Consider the following 21,264-nt stretch of genomic DNA (forward strand, 5'->3'; position numbering starts at 1 on the left):
AAGTTCAGGTACTCGATATGTTTTCATGGGAAGAAGCTCGCTCCATTCTCTTGCGTGGCGTGAGAGAAACTTGGCTAACCTTATAAGTAACAGTAACTCATAAGCCATAGTTTTTAACGTAAATCATAGTTCTTTTTTATTTTATTTTTTTGCAATTGCAATTTTATACTTATGAGGGCTAGTATAGCTGTTTACGTTACATACATAAATAGCTGCAATTTAGAAAAATATTTTAATAGGTTTCTATGATTTTATAGAAAAGCTTATATTTAAGCGGAATATTATGTCTAATTTAGATATTAAAAATCGGAACTTAACGTATTATTACACTTATTTTGTATAATAAAAAAAACAAATATTTGAATAGGTAAACCTAAAAATTTTACCATACTTTAAATAACACATAAAAGAAATAAAGGTTAATTTAGATTGTGTAAAGAGAAATCCGCAAAAAAGTAGCAACACTCGTTTTGTCAACTTACAACTGAATCTCTGGAGGTTTATGTCTTTTCGGATCCCGCGGTCTAATGGATAAAGCGCGAGAAAACTCCTTTCCTTCATAAATATTTATTTTACGAAATAACTTGCTGAGCTCAAGTATATTACATACGAGTTGGTAGCAGGTGATAACTACGAGACGTACACACTTATTTCTTTTTATTTATATAAACAAAGTACGTACGCATCCCTTAATCTCCTTAGCTGTCAACAACAAAGCAAATTATTGGAAAAAGTTTTTGTTAAATTGCGAATAAGATTTGCAGTGGCAGTAAGATATTTATGTATGTTCTAATATTTGAGAATAGCTAGTATTTTGTAAGATACAAATATTTTCATTATTTACACATTCGTTGGTTAGGCAGACAGTATTATTACGTCTAAATCTTAATAAATATAAAGGTAACTAGTAATATTGCATTTCTTTAGAGTTTAGATGAAAGTACATAATCTCCAGAAAAAAATACACCAAAACACAGCCCGTATACTCTCTCGTATTTGTAGTAAGCAGTTCTTTGTACAATGCAGGGTTGCCCGAGCAATCAGTATTGAAGAGATTCGAAATCTATCCAATAGAAGATACCAAAAACAGAATAGATGAACACTTTTCTTTAACGTTAACAGTCGCACTCTTAAGCTCCTGCGCCACGACCGGCCTCAATTTTTATCTAAATTTTAATATCTTGTAAAGGCTCGCATCCAAGTCCGTTTATATAAACAATAAGAATATTAGAGACACCAATTATTCGTATGACATCCATAATATTCACGTTAATTCCCATGAACCCATTCGAATGACAGATATACTATACAACTATCCGCCAAATCGATGCGCTCGTGAAAAGTTACATCCAATTAGCAAAAATCGATGACGCGCAAACTCGATTCAACTAGTGAATTTGATCGTTGTCTCTGTTAAATGTTGGAAATTATTGACGGCTATACTATTTACTTTATTATAGAATTCTAGTGGGTGGTAAGAGGAAAGTTGTTTTTAAATATTATGTCCCAGATTAGGACACTGGCAATAAAAATAATAGTAAAAATAATAATGATCAACTTAATAAATCTTTGCAACCTACGCTTCTCGCGCGGTTGAGTTCCGCCACTCAACAGGCAATGCCTAGAAAATTCGGCGGAAAGTGGGGAAAGGAAGTGTCTTAATGGGAGCTGAGTGTCTTCAACTATAAGTTGCAAGGTACCCCGCCATGCGGGACACATTGTAAAGCTAAAAAGAAAGAATACATAAATATTTCAACTCACAGTTTTTACGTTATATTCAAGGGATAAAGGTTTTTTAATATTAATGCTCACATTATATGCATGCTTGAATAGAATTCAAAAGATCAGGATTACAAACATAATTGCCACATTTATATTTTTATAAGGAGCTTATATATTATTTTTATCTCTACACATAATATAAATTAATTTTTAACAAAAAGAAAAACCGACTTCTAACAACGAACTAAAAAGTGTAAAATAATTATATAAAGATTTTATAATTTTGAAGTCGGTGCCAAGTAAAACAAACAGGCTTAGTAATTAGATATTGTAGTAAAGGTTGTAGCATTAGTTTAAAGCTATTAGTCGCGCACATGCCTAATGCAAATTTAAGACTTATGTGATTTTCTCATGGATACCATTGTCAGACATGACCAAAAAAAATGGGACCATTCGGGAAGCTATACCTTTCAAATAAAAAAAAATATCAAAATCGGTTCACCCACTTAAAAGTTATGAGGTAACAAACATAAAAAAAAAAAAAACAATCGAATTGATAACCTCCTTTTCTTACAGAAGTCGGTTAAAAATAGAGCTTTAAACAATAAAAAAAATAAAAAATTTTCTTAGTTCTAAAAAATATATTTGTCTAGTAACAACAAAATTATTTACTATATATCTAAAATAACATTTTTACGATCACATTCTTAAAGATATCTACTTTGTAAGGAAAAAAATAGAACATTTTATCTGCTCAAAGTATTTTTAAGAATTTGTCAGATAAAGTTCCTCCTAATACATTCCTCTTAATTTTATTTTCAAAAAATAAAATATCTTTTAAAATCGCAAGAAAAATAACTGTTGATTTAAACATTGTAATTTAGTTTTTTACAGTCAAAAACTTAATGTTTTGACTAGTCAAGTTTAATATTTAAAATCAAATATCCAAACTTTATATAAAGCCCTATATATCGTTTTGTAAAAGTGTATACAGTTTTATACCAAAAAAGTTTTATTTTAAAACTCGTTTGTATACTATTTCAATGTTTTAAACTAATGTTTCGGTACCTTTAAAAACAGCGTGTATATAAAAAACCTGTAAGCTAACAACATTGCGGAAAATTTTGTTTGCATTTTTTTTATTTCTAGTACATCACATGTAAAAATGAAACTTTTTATAGTAACAGTCTACATCCAATTAATGTTGAACGACTGCGCAAAAGCCACTTCTATAAAAGCAAAAATAGAAAGCTTAACTCTAGGAGGGTGGAGGATGACATATCGAAGTATCCACCGTCGTCATAACCTTACCTAGTTTTATCTATGAATAGATTGTGTATGACAAGTATATATGTTGAGAATACGCTAAGTAAGGTGTTAAAGATTTTTTTTTATTTTATTAAAAACGTGAATTAGATAATCTTTAAAGATAATCTTGTTTGTTTAACTTTAATTTTAATTAGTTATAGAAATATAATATTTAAGAACTTTAAAATAAAGTCTATACGAGTATTTAAGCGGGGTGACTGTAAATGCGATTCTCACTCGAGAAAATTGATTATTATTTATTAAAATCTTTTCTTTGCTCTGGTAACACGGGAAAGCGCGGCGTTGAGTTACGTCATTCAACACGCAATGCCTTGAAAATTCGGCAGTGTCTTAACACTACATTTCCTCTGCCCACCAAATACAAGTAATAAATAAGCTACAACAATTATTATTACGCAATATGCGTTGTTCAATCTTAGCGAATATAAAATTCTCGATGAGATCTGTCAAGTTGAACAATTACGGTTCGAACGATATCATCTACCCTTTTGTGGGCGACGAGAGTTTTATTGCTGACAATGGCCAATCGATGTTTTATCCGTATTATTTCGTTTGATGGATTCTTTTAACAAGGTGGGTAGTGTCATATTGATTTGTTGGTGATGTTAGTGTGTAACACATAATATAATCGAATATAATACAATAATAGCAATTATTTACTAATATATGCAAGATAAAATGGATATGCTAAAATATTACTCAAATATATTATTATTATCAGTTCAAGCCTCAAGCTTTTCTTCTTTCTTCATTAAAATCTAGCGATAAAACACTCCGTTCTTCTTTTGATATGTGAATTCCGAGTATAGCACTTGAGTAGTGAAACTCAACACCGCGAGTCATCATATAAAGAATAGAAGAAGATATAGTCAATCATATAAAGCCACGTTTTGTCACGATGACCTCATTATAATTATTATATAACAACCGCCTTAAACAGTATATTATATTAGATATATCATATCTAATATTTCAGTTTCAATTATTAATTTAAAGTATTACACGATTTTCCTTGAAGCGTTATGTTATAATTTGTAAAATTAGATAAACTTTTAACAAAATTAATTTAGAGTGTGTACATAGTTCTCAATAATCTATCTGTGGTTTTTAAATCAAACACCAATACAAAGTTGGTATATGAGTAATGCGGTGGGCTGTTGGCACATACGTTTACATAGTACTGATTGTAATAATATTTGGAATTTGATAAATTAAAATCCCTCAGGGTGTAAATAAATAGCAATTGCCTTTCCGTTATTACAAAATGTGAATAAAATTTATTTTGAATGTATTATATATTTAGTTTACTTAGCTTATAGTTAACTTATCTGATAACTTTATTCAAATTAATTATTTAAAAATACACACAAATACACAAACTTTATATAAAACGAATAAGTAATAAATGCATATTAAACTACAAAATTTAACTTTATCGGTTTCCTTTTAAGGGAGGTTTAATCAAGAAATGTAATCACAAACCCCGGGTATAGCTAATCAATTAAAGCTCTCCATTAAAAACAAATACTTCCAGCTTAATCTAAAGTAAAACGTTTTTAACTGAGGTTGTATAAAGAAATCGTTTGCGAAAAAAGAATCGGTCGCAAATAAAGCGATAGCAGATGGTTTAATAATCTTTACGAGGTACAAATCTCTCGTTATGTAAATCTAATCTTTGCAAATTTAAATTGCATTCATAAGCCAATTTGCTGAACATAAAAACATGGAGATAGGTTTTCATAGTAGACAACTTTTTTAAAGAAATATTAAGATTTTTAATTTTATCAGTAATTTGTAGATTAATTTCTTTTATATTTCTTCCGGTTGTAAATGCCAGTCGGTTGTTCCTACTATCAACGTTGTATTGTTGTACCTAAAAGTCTTAATCAAATTATGCAATCAATCTGGTAGCTTAAGTGGAGGGAAAGTGAGAGAAAATGATGTTATAAAAAATACAGGAGAAATAATAAAAATAATAAAATATCTGGGCTTCACCTTTGTGCTTTTTCCCGAAAAATAGTGTTAAAACTCTCCTCAGGCCGCAAGTAATATAACCACCATAAGATATACAGTCAAAAATTTTCATACAAGTAAAAAAAAATCTTCCCCATTGATAAACTAAACAAACATAAACACAATAAGAAAGACAGTAACGCAATCTCAAAAACAAAGACAGTATAGCGCTTGAATAATAAAACCATGTACAATGCGAACGGAACTGCTTTTCAAGTGACAGTAATAAAAACGAACAAAACGGGGGTAGTTAAACGGTGCAATGAAGGAACTAGACACGGTGTCAAGCACAGAAAATTATGTCCATTCACCCAGTAGGGGATTACCCGAAATGGGGCCATCTTTACTGACAGAGCGGTCCAATGGTAACTTGAGTTTCACTTAAAGCTTGTTTTTTCTAGTTTCACGCTTTATCCCGTCAATAACAGGATAGGCAGAGAGAACTAGTGTAAACACTAAAACACTGGGTTCCCTTTAAGATACTTCAAAACTTTTCGCCGAATCGAGGCACTGTGTGTTGAGTGGCGGAATTCAACGCCGCACTTTGCCTCGTTACAAAAGTGAGGAAACGAAAACATAAAATACCTTTAAAATCGTACGCTTGTGTCCCTGCGCTACGGCTGGCTTCGACTTACTTTATACTACTAGATATTTTTTTTATTTAAACCTATTGGATAGAGAAGATAGTGATATTGAATTCAAGCTTGTCTTCTTTCTTCGCAAAATTCAGGTTACTTGCCTACCTTGCTGCCTATCCTGACCAGTCAGGATGCAGCGTAAAGCTACAAAAATAAATAAAAATAAAATAATAAATATGAAATTACAGCATAAAGTTTGAATGGTCATTTTAAAGAGATTCTAATAACGAAGACAGAAATAAGAAGAAACTCTATAATGTCCTCTGATACTAATTAAAACTTTGAAAAGAGCGAGAAAAGGGTTTAAAAAAAAAATATGGCGTTCGATGGATAGTAATGATACCGCGTTTTGCTTAACTTCTTCAGTTTTTACATTTAGGAATTTTAAACAGAATGCTAATATAATTTAGTTACTTAAACATACTACTTAAACACTCCCTTTACCCACCCTGATGTGTGCGGGATACAGCGTGAAAGTGATATTAAAAGTACTACCTATAGTTAATTTGCTTATATTTATAGTACAGATTTTTTATAATATTAAACTTTAACAAAATTAATTTATTTCTACTACCTATAGTCGTGTAATCATATTTTTTAAATATGTATATTAATTAGTGTTATAGCCGCGCCCAATAATATGAAAAAAATGGTAATATAAGTAAAATGGAAATGGCCCATTTTACTATATCAACATAAGAAAAACGTATCAAAATCATTCAACATCGAACCGTAATCCAGTTAAATGTAATTGAGGAAAATCAATAGGATCTCAGTGAAAGTTTATATTGGTCCCCATTCACGGACAACGAGATGAGGGGAGCGTTTTGCTGTTCCAAGGCAATCTTTTGACATCCGGTCGAAGCACCATCCAGGCAATTAAGTACGGGAAGCTCGCTAATGGTGTATACAGACGTACACGTAATTTTCAAGTCTCAAGCGAAACCCATAGCGACGTCCATTACTTTTAATGAGTCGTTATGATAAATTAATTATTAAGTTTCATAACTTTAATGGTATATGATAGGAATAACAGGTGTTACATAGGTTAAAATATTAATGTTCTTTTTAACTTGTTAACTATTATTATTAGTACAGTCTTACCTTTATAAGTTCTCTGTTTTATATTTTTTTTGGGTTTTCAGCCTGCGTAGGAAAATTGGCAGATAAAAGTTAATACATTGTGTTGTGAGTAGTGGAACTCAACACGCAAACCGATTTTTCATTTCTTGAGCGAGGAGAATCTATATAATTTCTCTATGCTCTCTTATATTTAATTTTTCATTTGTTTTTGGCAATTATTATTAAATGTTGTTCTTAATTGAAAACAATACCTACATATATGTATAAAGTTTCTGTTGCTAAAATACATAAACACATCACCAATAAGTTTAAACCAGTTTACTGCAAGAAAAAGAATTCAGCGACAGTAATATTTAAAACCTTACAAAATACGCCCCGAGCAACATAAAAAAACACATACCGAAACACCTTGTAATTGTTTCTCTCGTTCTTTTACTGAGACGCAATTCGAAGCTTAATACTTTTAACTTGAAAACAGGAAAATGTAAAGTTTTTTCAAAATAACATGTATTGATGAGGAATTTTGTTTCGTGAAAATCCTGCAATTCGGCCATTAAACAGTAGAAAATGTTAGATAAATAGGGAGACAGATGTGTACGCCAATGTTTACCCTTCATAAATCGCGGTGTTCGCTGCTGTTTTTGTTTAATCCCTTTATACCTTTAAGTATAATATATAGTGAACATTAGGTGTATTTTAGATATTTATTGTTAATATTTTTAATTAAAGTAAGATATAAATGTAATTATTTTGCAGTTTTATTATTATTTCGAATATATTATTATAATATTTTGTAATTAGCTGCATTGAGGGTTACAGGAAAGGCTTATGGGACAACCACGGATCGCGGCTTTTTTCACAGGATAACCAAACGACTATGTAGAAAAATCGAATCGAATGTATATTCCACGTGGATAATTATTTTAAGCATTATTAAAAATACTTATATTATATTTTAATATTATTAGAGCTTTCATCCAGAGTATTTGAGATATCGTAATCTACGTTATGTGGAATTCTTAGCTTTATTTATAAACGTTTATACACGTAATAGTTTCATTATAGCCGAATAATGTGAATACCTACAGCGATATACGTATTTTTACGTAAAAAATTTATTTTTTTTAAATTATTATCCTAATCTTGATTTCCAGAAAATTCTAATCTCTAAGTAACATTTTCCCGTTTTTCACAGGTGCATACAATATGCATAGCACCTCTCTAGTTGCTTATAAACTTACTACATACTATTCAATAATATAAATATATTTCCTAACAAACACCATATCAGCTTTGTATAAAAATATACCATTTTTTCTAATATCTTGTAAAGTCTCAATAAAACGTAGGATTAATTAGTTGTTAAGTTTAAAGATATCAAATAAGCCACGGTCAATTTTCATTACGAAAAACGCAAAAACTAATTTTAATAGAAAATTTTTCGCTTGCTTTTAATTAAATAACAATGTTTTCATTTCTCAGCGTCGCTGAATCTTAGCGTGTAATTTCCATTAAGCTATATTTGAATAATTTTTCATGGAAAATAATGGTTAGCTTCATTTTTGCTCCATTAATTCTAGCTGTGATTCTTGTCGTATTTCTTAATGAAATATTATTTTATATATCTAACAATAAACATTTTTAACACTATTTAAAAATTGAAATAAATACCTCGCATATTAACTTTAAAAACTGATTCATTTTTAGAAGAGATTATTCCAAAAATATCAGCGAAACTATTAAGTATTTCATACTTAGGAATAAGACATAAAAATATGTGTAAACGCGAGAGATTGTGGGCACGATAACCACTCCAGAAAATAACAAAAAAATATATATTCTTATTTTAAATTCTTCGCTCAGGTGTCTGGCAAAGCGCAGCGTTGAGTTCCGTGGCTCCACACGCAATGCCTCCCAATATTCCGCGGAAAATGGGGAACGGAGTGTCTTAAAATCAGGTTCAAACTGCCAATCCCGCTATGTGCGGGATACAACGTGAAGCTGAATATAAAAATACATAAAATCATAAAGTATAAGATTTGTTATAATAAATTCAAATTTTACTGACTTTTATAGACAACAATAGACGACATTAGGAACATTATCCTCTAAGGATGAAACTGAGCTTAAAAGAAACACAGTTGTTTTAATATACTACTTAACGTAAATTATATTAGGAGGAAGAGTGCAATACTTCGTCACGCGATCTCTAATGGTATAATAAAGTTAGCAGAAAGAAAACTTTGTATCGCGGCGGGCTCTTTTGCGTGTTATTAGCGTGACCAGCGATGTAGAGCTCTCTCCTCTGGTTACTTTTGAAATGTAAATTATAATTTTATTTATGTTTATTAAGAAAATGTAAAATAATAATAAAATTAACGATATAATTGTGCGATGATATTGTCATTTTATGACATAAAAATAAAAATATTCTTTATTCAATTAGGCCATTATAGACATTTTCTAATCAAGTTACATAGACATATCAGTGCCAGTTTTATAGGAAGAAATGACTCTACTTATATTTCAATGTACTTTAAATGTTTTGTTTACATATATGAAAATGTTTTTTTTTCAGCCCACATGAAGCAGGGTAAGCAGAGAGAGCCTGGTGTTAAGACACTCGGCTCTTCACTTTCTGCTTATTCTAAAGCCATTGTATGTAGAATGGCGGATTTCAACACCGCGCTTTGTGTCGATACCAGAGCGAGAAGATAAAAATATTAAATATTTCATTTCTTCGAATGAGACACAAAAAGTTTCGTTTACATTTGGTCGCACACGCTTGGGTCCCTACGTCAAGGTTGGCCTCAAATGTACAACATATATTTGAACCTCTTATATAAATAAAAATATATTATAAAGAACTGTAATAAATGTAAAATGGGCAACATATAAAGATATATTCTTATTTCCTCAGCTATATATAGGCAAGAAAAGCCGAGGTCTAGTATGACTGGTGGTATCACAAAATCTGTTTGGGCTTAAGTCGTCACGTGCAGCCGCTGATGAGGAGTAGACGTGATATCACTCACTCGTACGTGACCCACGGTTTATTTCAAATTTTGCCACTAAACTTTAATGCTGGAGTAAAAACACTCGTATTCTTAATGTTTCTTATCCGACGTCTTGACGCTCATTTCTGCTAAACACCGCCTTTGTATAAAACCTTTTTTCATATGAAATGGTTTTACTTATTTCCATTTTTCTGTATTATTACAAAAAATGTGAAACACTGTAATAGTTTGCTCTTGGGTCGGAGGCCGGTCTACATTTTTAATATAGGCTAGGATTTTCGGGCGTAATCTCTAAATGGGAACAGGGAAAAGTGTCTTTAATTATCCTCGGGCTTGTTATTAATAGGTTAAATTAATCTTCTTGTAAAAAAATTGTACTTTTGTAGAGTTTTATTGTTGAAATATAATTCCGTGTTTTTTTTCTTAAATGAGGAATTTACGTAGCATTTTATTTGAATACGAGTACATGTTGAAATGTTAACGATTTTTTTCTTTATATTGGTATTTTGTTTTTAGGGTTCTGTACCTAAAGGGTAAAACGGGATTCTGTTACTAAGACTTATTGTAATTTATAATTCTCTCACACACAACTGTGAGATCGATTTTAGATGTTGTTAATAATAATCAATGAAAGAAAACAGCATATTAAGATTGCTCTCAAGATCGATCTCAGAGTTAGGAGCAATTTATAAGTACGCTTCTAGGAATTAATTGACGTTGACATTGACGGACACAAGCAAATGTTATTTTAATAGATTCGACTATACATTACTAATGTAGTAAGTATTCAAGATTAGTTAAATATATACATACATGAAGCAGTGACCTTTTTTTCGGTGTGGGCTCGAAGATATAATACAAATAAGCCGCTTCCGAAAATGAGTACGGTCCCAATAACCAAATATTACTTGACTTTGAGAAATCAGGTCTACTTTGTGGACAAAAAGAAAATAGCTCCGAGCGAATTTGTTTCGCTTATTTAAGTTTATATTTTTTAAATGTGTTTTTTGTGATCGCTTAATAATTCTCATAAAATGGAAAAAAGAGGATGAGAGGAAAGGAAGATATTTAAAACAATAAAAAAAATGTAATAAAAGAAAATAAAACTCTTTAAAAAATTTTAAAAGGATTAAAGTGTGACAGTGTTATGAAACTAATCTTGCTAAGTGTTCTATTACAAAGAAAAGTGCAAGAGTTATTAAATAAAAATACATATTTATCCATTTTTTATTAAAATTGATAAATTTATACTACAACTACGACATCATATATGTATGTAGTAGAAAATACATATGTAGTAATGAGGCGCTCGTGGCACAGGGGCACAAGATTGCCACTGTAAATACTAAAATATTAGTTTTAGGTTCGATTCCTACTAGGATAAATGAAATATTTAATTTTTTCACTTCCTGTTCCCCTGGTAACGTAGGTTTACCTCACTTTAGTAAGGCGTTTCACCGTTCAACACGCAATGCCTAACTGGGAAACGAAAATATCTTAATGGGACTGAAGTGTTTTAACTTCTGTTAAGACGGGAAGAAGGTTCACAGGTTCCCTCTTCCTACCCTAAGTGCAGGATACGGCGTACCCCCATAAAAAATACATAATAGTCTTAATAAATACCTAGCAATTGACAAATTTACATTATTTGTTCTAAGTAAACAATAATCAATCAAAAGCGACCAAAATTACATTTAGCCATAAACATAAATCCTAATTCAATACACAAGCAATAGAATAATAATCAATCACAATACCAACGAGATATTGTTCGCGATCGCAAAAAGCAGAACACACAGCAGGCTGCGACAACCGCATTAATAATTTATCAGGCCCGTGACGTCTGTTTGCTAATAAAGCGTGAATTTGCTATGGAAATATTAATAAAAGCAGCGTGCTCTCGGAACTCGCTTCGGAACCGCGCCGGCAACCAGCCCGATGAAAAATGACCGGTTGCAACTTTCATTTAGTTTTAAACTGAACTAAATAACTAATACTTACAGTAATTAAATTCTGTTATTAATAACTTGTGTATTGATGCTGACTGCTGTTGTGACATAAAGGTATGACTGTAAGCGCGATAGGTCGTGTGTTCGATTTCTGCTCGAGTAAATGAAATATTTAATGTTTCCATTTCTTCGCTCTGTGGGGAAAGGATTGTCATAACACTAGGTTCCCCCTGCCTACCCTTCTATGTGAGGAATACAGCGTGAAGTTGATTTACAATTTAAAAATCTTAGAATCTTGTAACTTCACCCCCTAAAATCAATTATGCTTCCACTAAAGTTATTTGTAAGCGTGTTGCAAGTTTAACATTGAGTTGACTTTGTTGCAAGGTCTGAGTGAAACTAGAACTGCAGCTGACAGTATGAAGCGTGCAACGATAAGCAGCAACTTTGCAGTGACTTCAGAGATAAGACCAAGCACACAAACCGCAAACTTGCGACTCCTTTCCTGTTTCATCAGCCCTAATACTTAGCCAGACATTGTTTTACTAACTGATTTACTGTTGTTTTACGTCCTTGTATTTTAACGTAATAGATTTAAGATAGTATGTAAGGTAATGTGATAAAAATATGCTATTAATTATAATGATAAAAATAAAATCAAAAATCAGCTTCACGCTGTATCCCGCACACTGCAGCACGCAGAGGGAATACAGTGTTAAAACACTCCGTTCCCCACTTTCTGCTGAATTCTGGAAGCATTACGTGTTAAGTGGCAGAACTCAGAGCGAAGAAAATGGAAATATAAGCGTAAATAAATATTTCGCTTCTTCGAGTGGGGATCGAACCCACAACCGTCGCATTACAGTCACATCCTTGTGCCGATGCGCCACGACGGCCTCTAATTATAATGATGATTTTATTTAATAAATATTAACTAGGGTACTTAAGTTATCATTATTTATATTTAATCGTTTGTTAACAGGGGCAGTGGAGGTACCAGAGTTTGCTGAGCCCATCACTAATTTGACGGTTCCCGTGGGCCGCGACGTCACCTTCAAGTGTATAGTCGGCAACCTAGGCAATTATCGAGTGAGTATATGAAATATTTTGTAAATTTTGCTAGTATTAGAACATTAACATTATAAGAGTCAATTGATATTTCATTATATGATTTTGAAATTTTAAAGTTTCTTTTACTCATCGAGAGAGAACTAAGCACCAAATCTTTATAACTTTCATTCATTATATTAATTTAATAATACGAATATACCTACAAAATTACGTAAGCATAATGTAAAGTTAATTTAGTTTGCAAAAATAAATCACAGATCTGTCATCAAATTGACAGGTTATTAGTGTTTACGTAGAGCCACTATCTTATCAGTAAGACCATTAATTGCATACTAATTATTTATGCGATGAAATGTATCAATAGACTGTAGTGATGTATAAGCTATAGCAACAATAAAATATATTTAGTAATGTATTTTAAAATTATAATTTAATAATATTAAGCGAACATTTAGTCTATTATTTGTAACCCGCACACAGCAGAATAAGTAGAGGGAACCTAGTGTTTTAACACTTCGTTCTCCACATTAACAGTGTCTCAATAGATCATAACCTATTTAAATCGATGTGAGACTTGAAATGTCTCAAACCTTAAATTTCTAAATAAACTCTTAACCAAAAAGGTTATCGATCCATAGGTAATCTCTAATTTCCGTGAACGCTACTGAAATTTAATATTAATTAGTGCAAAGAGCAACATTATCTCAATGCTTAAAGAGAATTCTAGATCAATAAAGCTTGCAATCGAACTGCAATTAGAAATGCACACACAATAGATAAGCAAATATACATCAAAGGTACAGCAATAAACTATGAATGCAAGACTTATAATACGTATATATAGTAATTTATTACGTATACGAGTATGAAGAATAAAACGGAAACAGCTCTAAAAAAAAGTCGTTTGTATGTGAATTATTAAAATGAAACCAATATTTTGTCTGTGGTTATTATAGCCGCTATTATTGAAGAAAGAATTTATGATTACTGCAAATTTCTTTATTTATTTGCATTAATTTGAAGTAGATAGAGAAAATCTCTATTTTAGCGTCCAAACTTCTTCGTGTGCTCGGAGTACCATAAATTTAAAACAGAACAGAATTTGAGTTATTTTTTAAATAAAATAATAAAGGTCCGATCCCTATTTGTTATCTTAAGTTTCTGGTTCTTAAAAGAAGTTACGATTTTAAATTTAGACACTCCACGCGTAACAAGCGTGCTAGAAATAAATAAGATTAATTTATGCAATTTTAAGTATTAGAAGATTACATAATATACATAAAATTAACAATCTTTGAAAAGTATAAAAAGCGCAAAAAATATTTCATTCTATTTTTATTAATTGTGTTAAACTGTCTGCTCAAATTTTGGCATGCCATTGTACATAATTATGATAAAAGCAAATAAATGTTTTCGTTATGTATAAATTTTATTTTATTTTTCTTATATAAATTTGAAAAATAACTATTTAAGTCGAGTCCATTCGTAGCGCAGGGGCACAAAGTGTAACTGTAAGCGCAAGAGGTTGTGGGTTCGTTTCCCACTCCAGGAAACATATTTAATATCCGAGGTAACACTCAATGCCACCAGAATTCACCGGAAAATGGGAAACGGGAGTGCCTTAACTTAGTGTTAAGGCACCTGGGCAGGGTTGCCGGGATATAGAATGATGCTAAGAATACTGTTTAATGGAAAATATAGTTTTTGATAATGATTAAACAATCTTAATCAAGTCATTATTTACCAATCAAAACAATATTAATCGACACTCCAAGCTCACAATTTGTTGGTTGAAAGCTCAATTAGTGAAATTATTGTCCCATACAGTGTATGTATGTAAGTACATTATAAATCATTTTTAAGGGTATGAGGACGTTTTTTTTAACATTTTTTAGTAGGGGAGGATACGGTATCTACCTAGTAATTGTCATAAAATATATTGAAATTGTAATAAGCTTTACTAAGCAACTGCTATTTGTTTACCATAATGAGTTATAACAACAATAATTTGTCCAAAGGTGGGCTGGGTCAAAGCAGACACAAAAGCAATTCAAGCAATCCACGAGCACGTCATCACTCACAACCACCGCGTATCAGTGTCCCACGCCGACCACTCCACCTGGTACTTGCACATCAAGAACGTGCAGGAAGAAGATCGAGGACAGTATATGTGCCAAATCAACACCGATCCTATGAAGAGTCAAGTTAGTATACTACCATCGTTAATTATTTTTATTTTTTTCTCGATATGAAAAGTGATTGAAATTATAATATGTATATTTTAATTTGTTATTTACAAACATAGTAGGGTATGCAGAGAGAACTTGGAGACCTAATATTAAGACACTCCGTCCTCGTTAAGACACTTTCGTTCTCCAACCAGAGCGAAGAAATGAAAATATTAATTTTTCAGAGTGGAAATCAAACTCACAACTTTCGTGCTTTATTTAATATACAATAATAATACTCATATAGTACAACCTTATATGTAATTATTATAGGTTGTACACATCGAAGTATTTTATAATAATTGCTTCAATAAATACCACTTGAGTCTCACGAAAAATTATACAGCAAAATACACGAAAAAAATTAATGTCACCGATAAAAATCAACCACAAATTGGCCATTTTCATACACACGTATATCACCGCAGTATATTAATTTCAAAAATCGTACGTTAAACGAACCCATAATAAAGTTACCATTCAAAAGCATCGTAAAGCAAATTGCCTCTTCTGCCTATTTAACATTCGACGCCCGCTTCAATATATCGAGCTCAGAGCTGAAAAGGTTTCAATTAATTTAAAATGTGATTATCGAAACGAAAAACTGTATGAAATAATTTATTTTTCGTAAGCGGAATGCATATATATTGGAATGATGAAATTTCAGTACATAAATATATTCAATATTGAAACATATTAGATGTCAATGTTGATATTAGTAGACTTAACTAACTTTATCTAAAGTTAGTTAAGTTTTTTAAAGTAAATACTTAATTAAAATAATTTATTAATTATTAAAATTATATTCTGTTCTGATTTAATTAATTAATTTTAAAATTTCTTATCATAGTTTAATATGAAAGTTTTTAATAGTTAAACGTTACCGACAATTAGATTACGCGATTTTGGCACTGTGGTTCTCCAAAGACATGTGGCTCCCGTTGACCAGTAATGGTCGCGAAGGAGCATCGTGAGGTTCAGTGGGTATTTGGGTGGCATGTACTTGCCAGTCAAAGAATCTCACATAATAGGTCTCTCGGGTACCTGTAAAAGGATTTTCTGTCAAGGAAAATAGATTTCGTTATTTTACTATGTAACTTTTTTGTTTAGATGGGATATCTTGAAGTAGTGGTGCCACCAGATTTTATTCCCGAGGAGACATCTGGAGACACTATGGTACCGGAAGGAGGGACAGCCAGAGTATCATGTCGGGCGAGAGGCATTCCCCCACCACGAGTCATGTGGAAACGAGAAGATGGACAAGAAATAGTCGTTAGAGATAATATGGGCTCAAAAACTAAAGGTAAATCAGTTACATTGGCTTCTGTATGTAATCACTAGCTTCAAATCGTAATATGATAGAACTTATTATACAAAATAAAATATAACACGTCTAACTAAGCTATAAAATACAAGCAGTTATAAAAGTAACATATTACAAAACAAAAGAAAAAACTTTTTCATATAACTACAAGCTTAGTTATAAATATCTATAAAATATTCATAAATACCGCGGGCGTTTAGTACACAGTTTTCTACAGTTAATATAAAAATGGACTTATTACATTTCAGAAATAAAAATAATGTCGTAAAAGTTCCATCCTAAAATACACTAAAGGAAAATTACGTAGAAGCCTCGCATGGTGCCAACCTCAAGATAAAATCAAAATAACATTGAACTCTCGGTTATTACGTAGGATTGAAATCGTGGCTGAAGCTTTACAACTATAATAAAAATGCCGTAATATACAATTCTTTCCGTTGAATATTACAGTATTGAGTTTTACCTGTACAAATATACCCATGTTAAACTTATTTTTGTTATGGTTTTCCTATATATCTAAATACAAATTAACTATTGCCATATAATTTTTATCGTTCTATTATAGTTAAATAAATACCATTTTCTATAGTATCTAACTGTTTCAATTGTTGACTATTCAATTTTAATCAAGATTTCCACTAGGAAATCTTTACAAATGAAATTTTAACTAAATGTGTATAAACGGAGGAATCTTGCACATTAATAATAATAGATTTTTTTAAAAAAATAGCTTAATAAATAGCTAACATTCGAGTATACTGGTTTTAGGTAATAATAAAATCAAATCTTATACATGATTGAAACTATGACAAACTCCTGAATATGTATATTTTTTTTATTATTACACTTGAACTATCATAAGAACTACTTATAAAAATGAAAATAAAATTATTATGCAATAAATAATAAAATGAAATGAAGTAATATTTTCATTGTATTTATCAAGTAGTTTTGTCGTTTTAATAAATCATCTGTTGGCTGGTTGGTAATTGGAAAAATGCAGCACAACTTGGTGACCTCAAATTACAGCGGACCCGGCGGGCTGCAGGAAAAATATTTCATTTGTCTTAGTTATCTGAATAGAGCAAGGACGGCATTGTTTTTCTGAATATGTATAATAATACGAACGTCTGTGTGACCGCATTTGTGGCGCTACAATGAGCTCCGCGGCTACTCCCGGGATGAGTTTCGCGTCCAGTATTGTTTAAAGTTTGTCGTAATTAGTAGAGTTCTACTGAATACACTCCTAGCTCGTATTCTAGGAATGTTAAAATTCTTTACGTGGATTATGGGGACCTTTGTCTCTTCTTCTCTTATTCTTGTTCTATTTCTCATAATAATATAACAAATTATTTTATGTCGGCTTGATGGACATGTCTTCTTTTATCTTTATTATACATTTATTTTGGAGCATGCTGAGATTGTTTATTGACTCAGTTGGAACCAGGCTGGGGGTGAAAATCAAACCTACACCCATCACGTCAAAATATAATGTTGAATTAAGTTGAGCACATGTATGTTACATGGACAATATGTTTACAGTAATAGCGTACCAAGGTGAAATATTGAAACTGACGAAGATATCGCGTTCCGAAATGGGGACGTATTTATGTATAGCAAGTAACGGAGTACCGCCGTCGGTGAGCAAGCGGATTCATATAAGTGTACATTGTAAGTTATCAATATAATATTTTATTCCTATAATGGAACTGAATAATATAACATTTTAAATATTTTAAAGAATATAGTATTGCGTTGATAAAATATAAAACACTACTCTATCGATACTAGCATCTGTTTTTTTATTTTTTCTTCTCTTTTATTTTATTTATTTATAAGATCATCATACCTTTTAAATATATAATGAAAAATAGATAGAGAATAGAATATTTTTGAAATACAAAAAAATATCAGTTTCTTCTTATTTGGGTGCCTCTTCAATATTGAAGGTTAGTCAGTAGCTTGCCCAATTTTCCGCTGTCCAATGCTAGACGGAATAGATGTTCCACTGATTTGATACTGGTCCATCCCCTGATGTTAATCAGCAGTTTACCGTCCTGTTTCAAACTTCTAGCATTTTAAGTTCCTTTTTTAAATTGTTCCCCTCGAGTATTCTTCCCACTTCTATCTCATTTAAGGGACGTTCGAGAACTAGGGGCCGTTAATGTGTCTAACTTTTCCTTTGAAGCTAACTACTAGGAAAAAATAGTGCAGTTGCTTCTGGTTGCCTTCTACACTAATCTTTTTATAAGTTATATAGACCTCAAGGCCATTGAAGCCTCTTCTTACCAGTTATCTGATCAGGCGTATGGTTATACCGCCAATGCCCGATCGTTTAAGCATGTAACACCATGGCTGATGCCGCCACCTGGGGCGCGTGAAGGTTAGGTTGAGAGGTTGACATTTAAGCCAGAAAAGAGGACACTCCATTCTCCCCTTGATCCCAGGATCCCCTTGTAGATACAAAAATAGAAAAAAATTTTTTTTTTTAAAGAAAGCACACACTGTTTCTCATACCATTTTATTTGATATAAAATTATATTAACAATATATAATTAAATATTAAAATGTACATTTGTCTATATAGTTCATCCAGTTATTCAAGTGCCAAATCAACTTGTGGGAGCACCATTGGGCACTGATGTCACACTCGAATGCTACGTCGAATCATCTCCGAAGTCTATAAACTACTGGGTTAAAGATCCTGGTGAGCTATGTTCCAAGAATATAACATAATAAATCAATCAAAGTTATAATTTAGCAAATTATTGTTATAATTACAGTTTGATTAGTTTGTAAGTAAATTGTACACAGCCGCTAATAGAATTATAATTAACTTTGCAAAGCATCACGAATATAAAAGAAACAAATTATAAAGCGGATATAAAACTCTAGGTGTCTGTCCGAAGTTTTTACATTTTTCATAAAACTTGGCGGGCGAAAGATGAAATTCTAATATTAGATTTGAAAGCAAACGTTTTAAGTAATAAATTGTCCCGCAGGTGAGCTTATAATACCATCAGAACACCACGAGATGACTGTTCGACAAAAGTCTATGTTCGAGGCCGAAATGTCAATGACAATCAAGAATATTCGTAGAGAAGACCTGGGAAGCTATATATGTGTAGCTAAAAATTCTCTCGGAGACGTTGAGAGTAAGATCAGATTATATGGTAAGTTTTATTTTATTAACAAGATAACCAAAATAAATCGACGTTCATTTTCATATTAATTGGTTTTTTTTGTAGAAATACCAGGCAATGATCGACATATTTATCAATATCCTGATGAAAGGACTACTTCAGATGATGAATATGGCACAGAAGTCTATGACGATGACTTTGATGATAAAGATTCTGAAAAAAGTAATAGAGTCCCAGATAGAGCTAACAAATGGTACGCAAACGACGGTAAAGTAATTATAATGGCTAACAGTGCATGTATCACTACTGCGACGGTTAGTATTGTATCTATGTTTAGTTTATTAGATACATTATCTTAAAGTTGTTTAGCTAAAATGTTTATTTAAAGCGCGCAAATCAATATATACAAATTTTATATATGAAAAAAAAATTAAATGATTAATTTAACCTTTAATTAGAAAACTCTAAATGTGGGTTCACGTTTTGCTTTCATTATTTTTAGTATTATTATACATAATGCTTTACCGCATGTAACGTATAAAAAAATATAAATAAATCATTTGATGTTTTTATTTACACAGAAACGATATTGCCCTAACAATAAAATGTTACAGAAAATATTTTAAACAATTCTGTGCTTACATACATTTATTAAAGCCTCAAACAGCGCGTAACGTGATAATAATTAGTATTAAATTGTATATAATTATATAAGTGGATATAGAAAATGTAATCGAATTAAATTTCCATGTACTTCCTATTTCATGATCACATATTGAAACAGAAATAGTTAATGTTTACAATGAATGTATAGAGATGTATAAATTGCTATTGAAACTTCTAGAAGTTTCTTTTTACTGGCTGATATTCTAAATATGAATTTTTACTGTTTTTTATCTTGTTCCGTAATCATTGACGTCCATAAATGTTAGTTCTTCTCTTAATGTTCAATTATTTTCAATATATCTTTGCCAAAAAGACCATTTTTATTGACTTAAGACAGTTAAATTGATGATTTTAGAAAAAAGGACTAAGTGTATTATGGACGTTACATTAATGAAAAATTATTAATGAATTATATTAATGAAATCAATGAAAAAGAAAATTCTTTATTTACTAAGTAATATTGTAAGATTTATACTGAAAATTCATTGTAAATAATATGCAGTACTGACAAGTTTATATATAAACATATTTTAACCTACTAATAGTATTTAAAGCTAACGTGCTATTCTATACACTTTCGTTTGAATGTAACATAAATGTTATTATAATAATAAAACATTTAATATTTCTTCAATAGACTATTTATTCTGAATATAATATTGTATTTGAATTTACTTTGTGCTTTTATAACAAATGTAACTTACTTAGATATATCTATGACTTCTGTACATTATACGTTAATATCCTGGTCGTTACAAAAAATAAAACCAAGAGCATTTATATTTGTTTTTCTTTTATTGCATTCAAAACCCCTTTAATTCCACTAGCACATTCGCACTATTAATTGGTAAAAAATTCTTCTTTTCACCTTACCCTACTACTCTAGTCAGCTCTAGAATTCGATTGCATATTAATATTTATTTAAAATATTTTTATGAGCTTGTACTGATGAAATACTAAATATTAAAAATATAAAATGTTTTTTCACTACATAGAGCTGCTATTTAACACCCATCGTTCTCATATTAAATATTGATTAATTATAATTATTCTGATGGAGTATTTGGGCAGAGTCATTAAT

The 21,264-nt window shown here is 31.0% G+C and overlaps 1 protein-coding gene across 2 annotated transcripts in view; it reads left to right on the forward strand.

Moving 5' to 3' along the window:
* Nucleotides 1-20,963, forward strand: part of LOC146535760 (lachesin-like) — a 110,860-nt gene extending 89,897 nt beyond the window's left edge. For both annotated transcript variants that reach the window (XM_085191135.1, XM_085191134.1), the window contains exons 3-9: nt 12,734-12,840; nt 14,841-15,026; nt 16,161-16,353; nt 17,917-18,045; nt 18,962-19,081; nt 19,377-19,547; nt 19,623-20,963. In XM_085191135.1, the coding sequence (XP_085047261.1) occupies nt 12,734-12,840; nt 14,841-15,026; nt 16,161-16,353; nt 17,917-18,045; nt 18,962-19,081; nt 19,377-19,547; nt 19,623-19,876 (1,160 nt within the window). In that variant the 3' untranslated portion in view covers nt 19,877-20,963. The remainder of the gene's footprint in view (nt 1-12,733; nt 12,841-14,840; nt 15,027-16,160; nt 16,354-17,916; nt 18,046-18,961; nt 19,082-19,376; nt 19,548-19,622) is intronic.
* Nucleotides 20,964-21,264: the final 301 nt, after the last annotated feature.

The sequence above is a fragment of the Heliconius melpomene genome, chromosome 10 (genome assembly GCF_056956725.1).
Source record: "Heliconius melpomene rosina isolate 202511_hmr_F chromosome 10, ASM5695672v1, whole genome shotgun sequence".
Taxonomy (NCBI): domain Eukaryota; kingdom Metazoa; phylum Arthropoda; class Insecta; order Lepidoptera; family Nymphalidae; genus Heliconius; species Heliconius melpomene.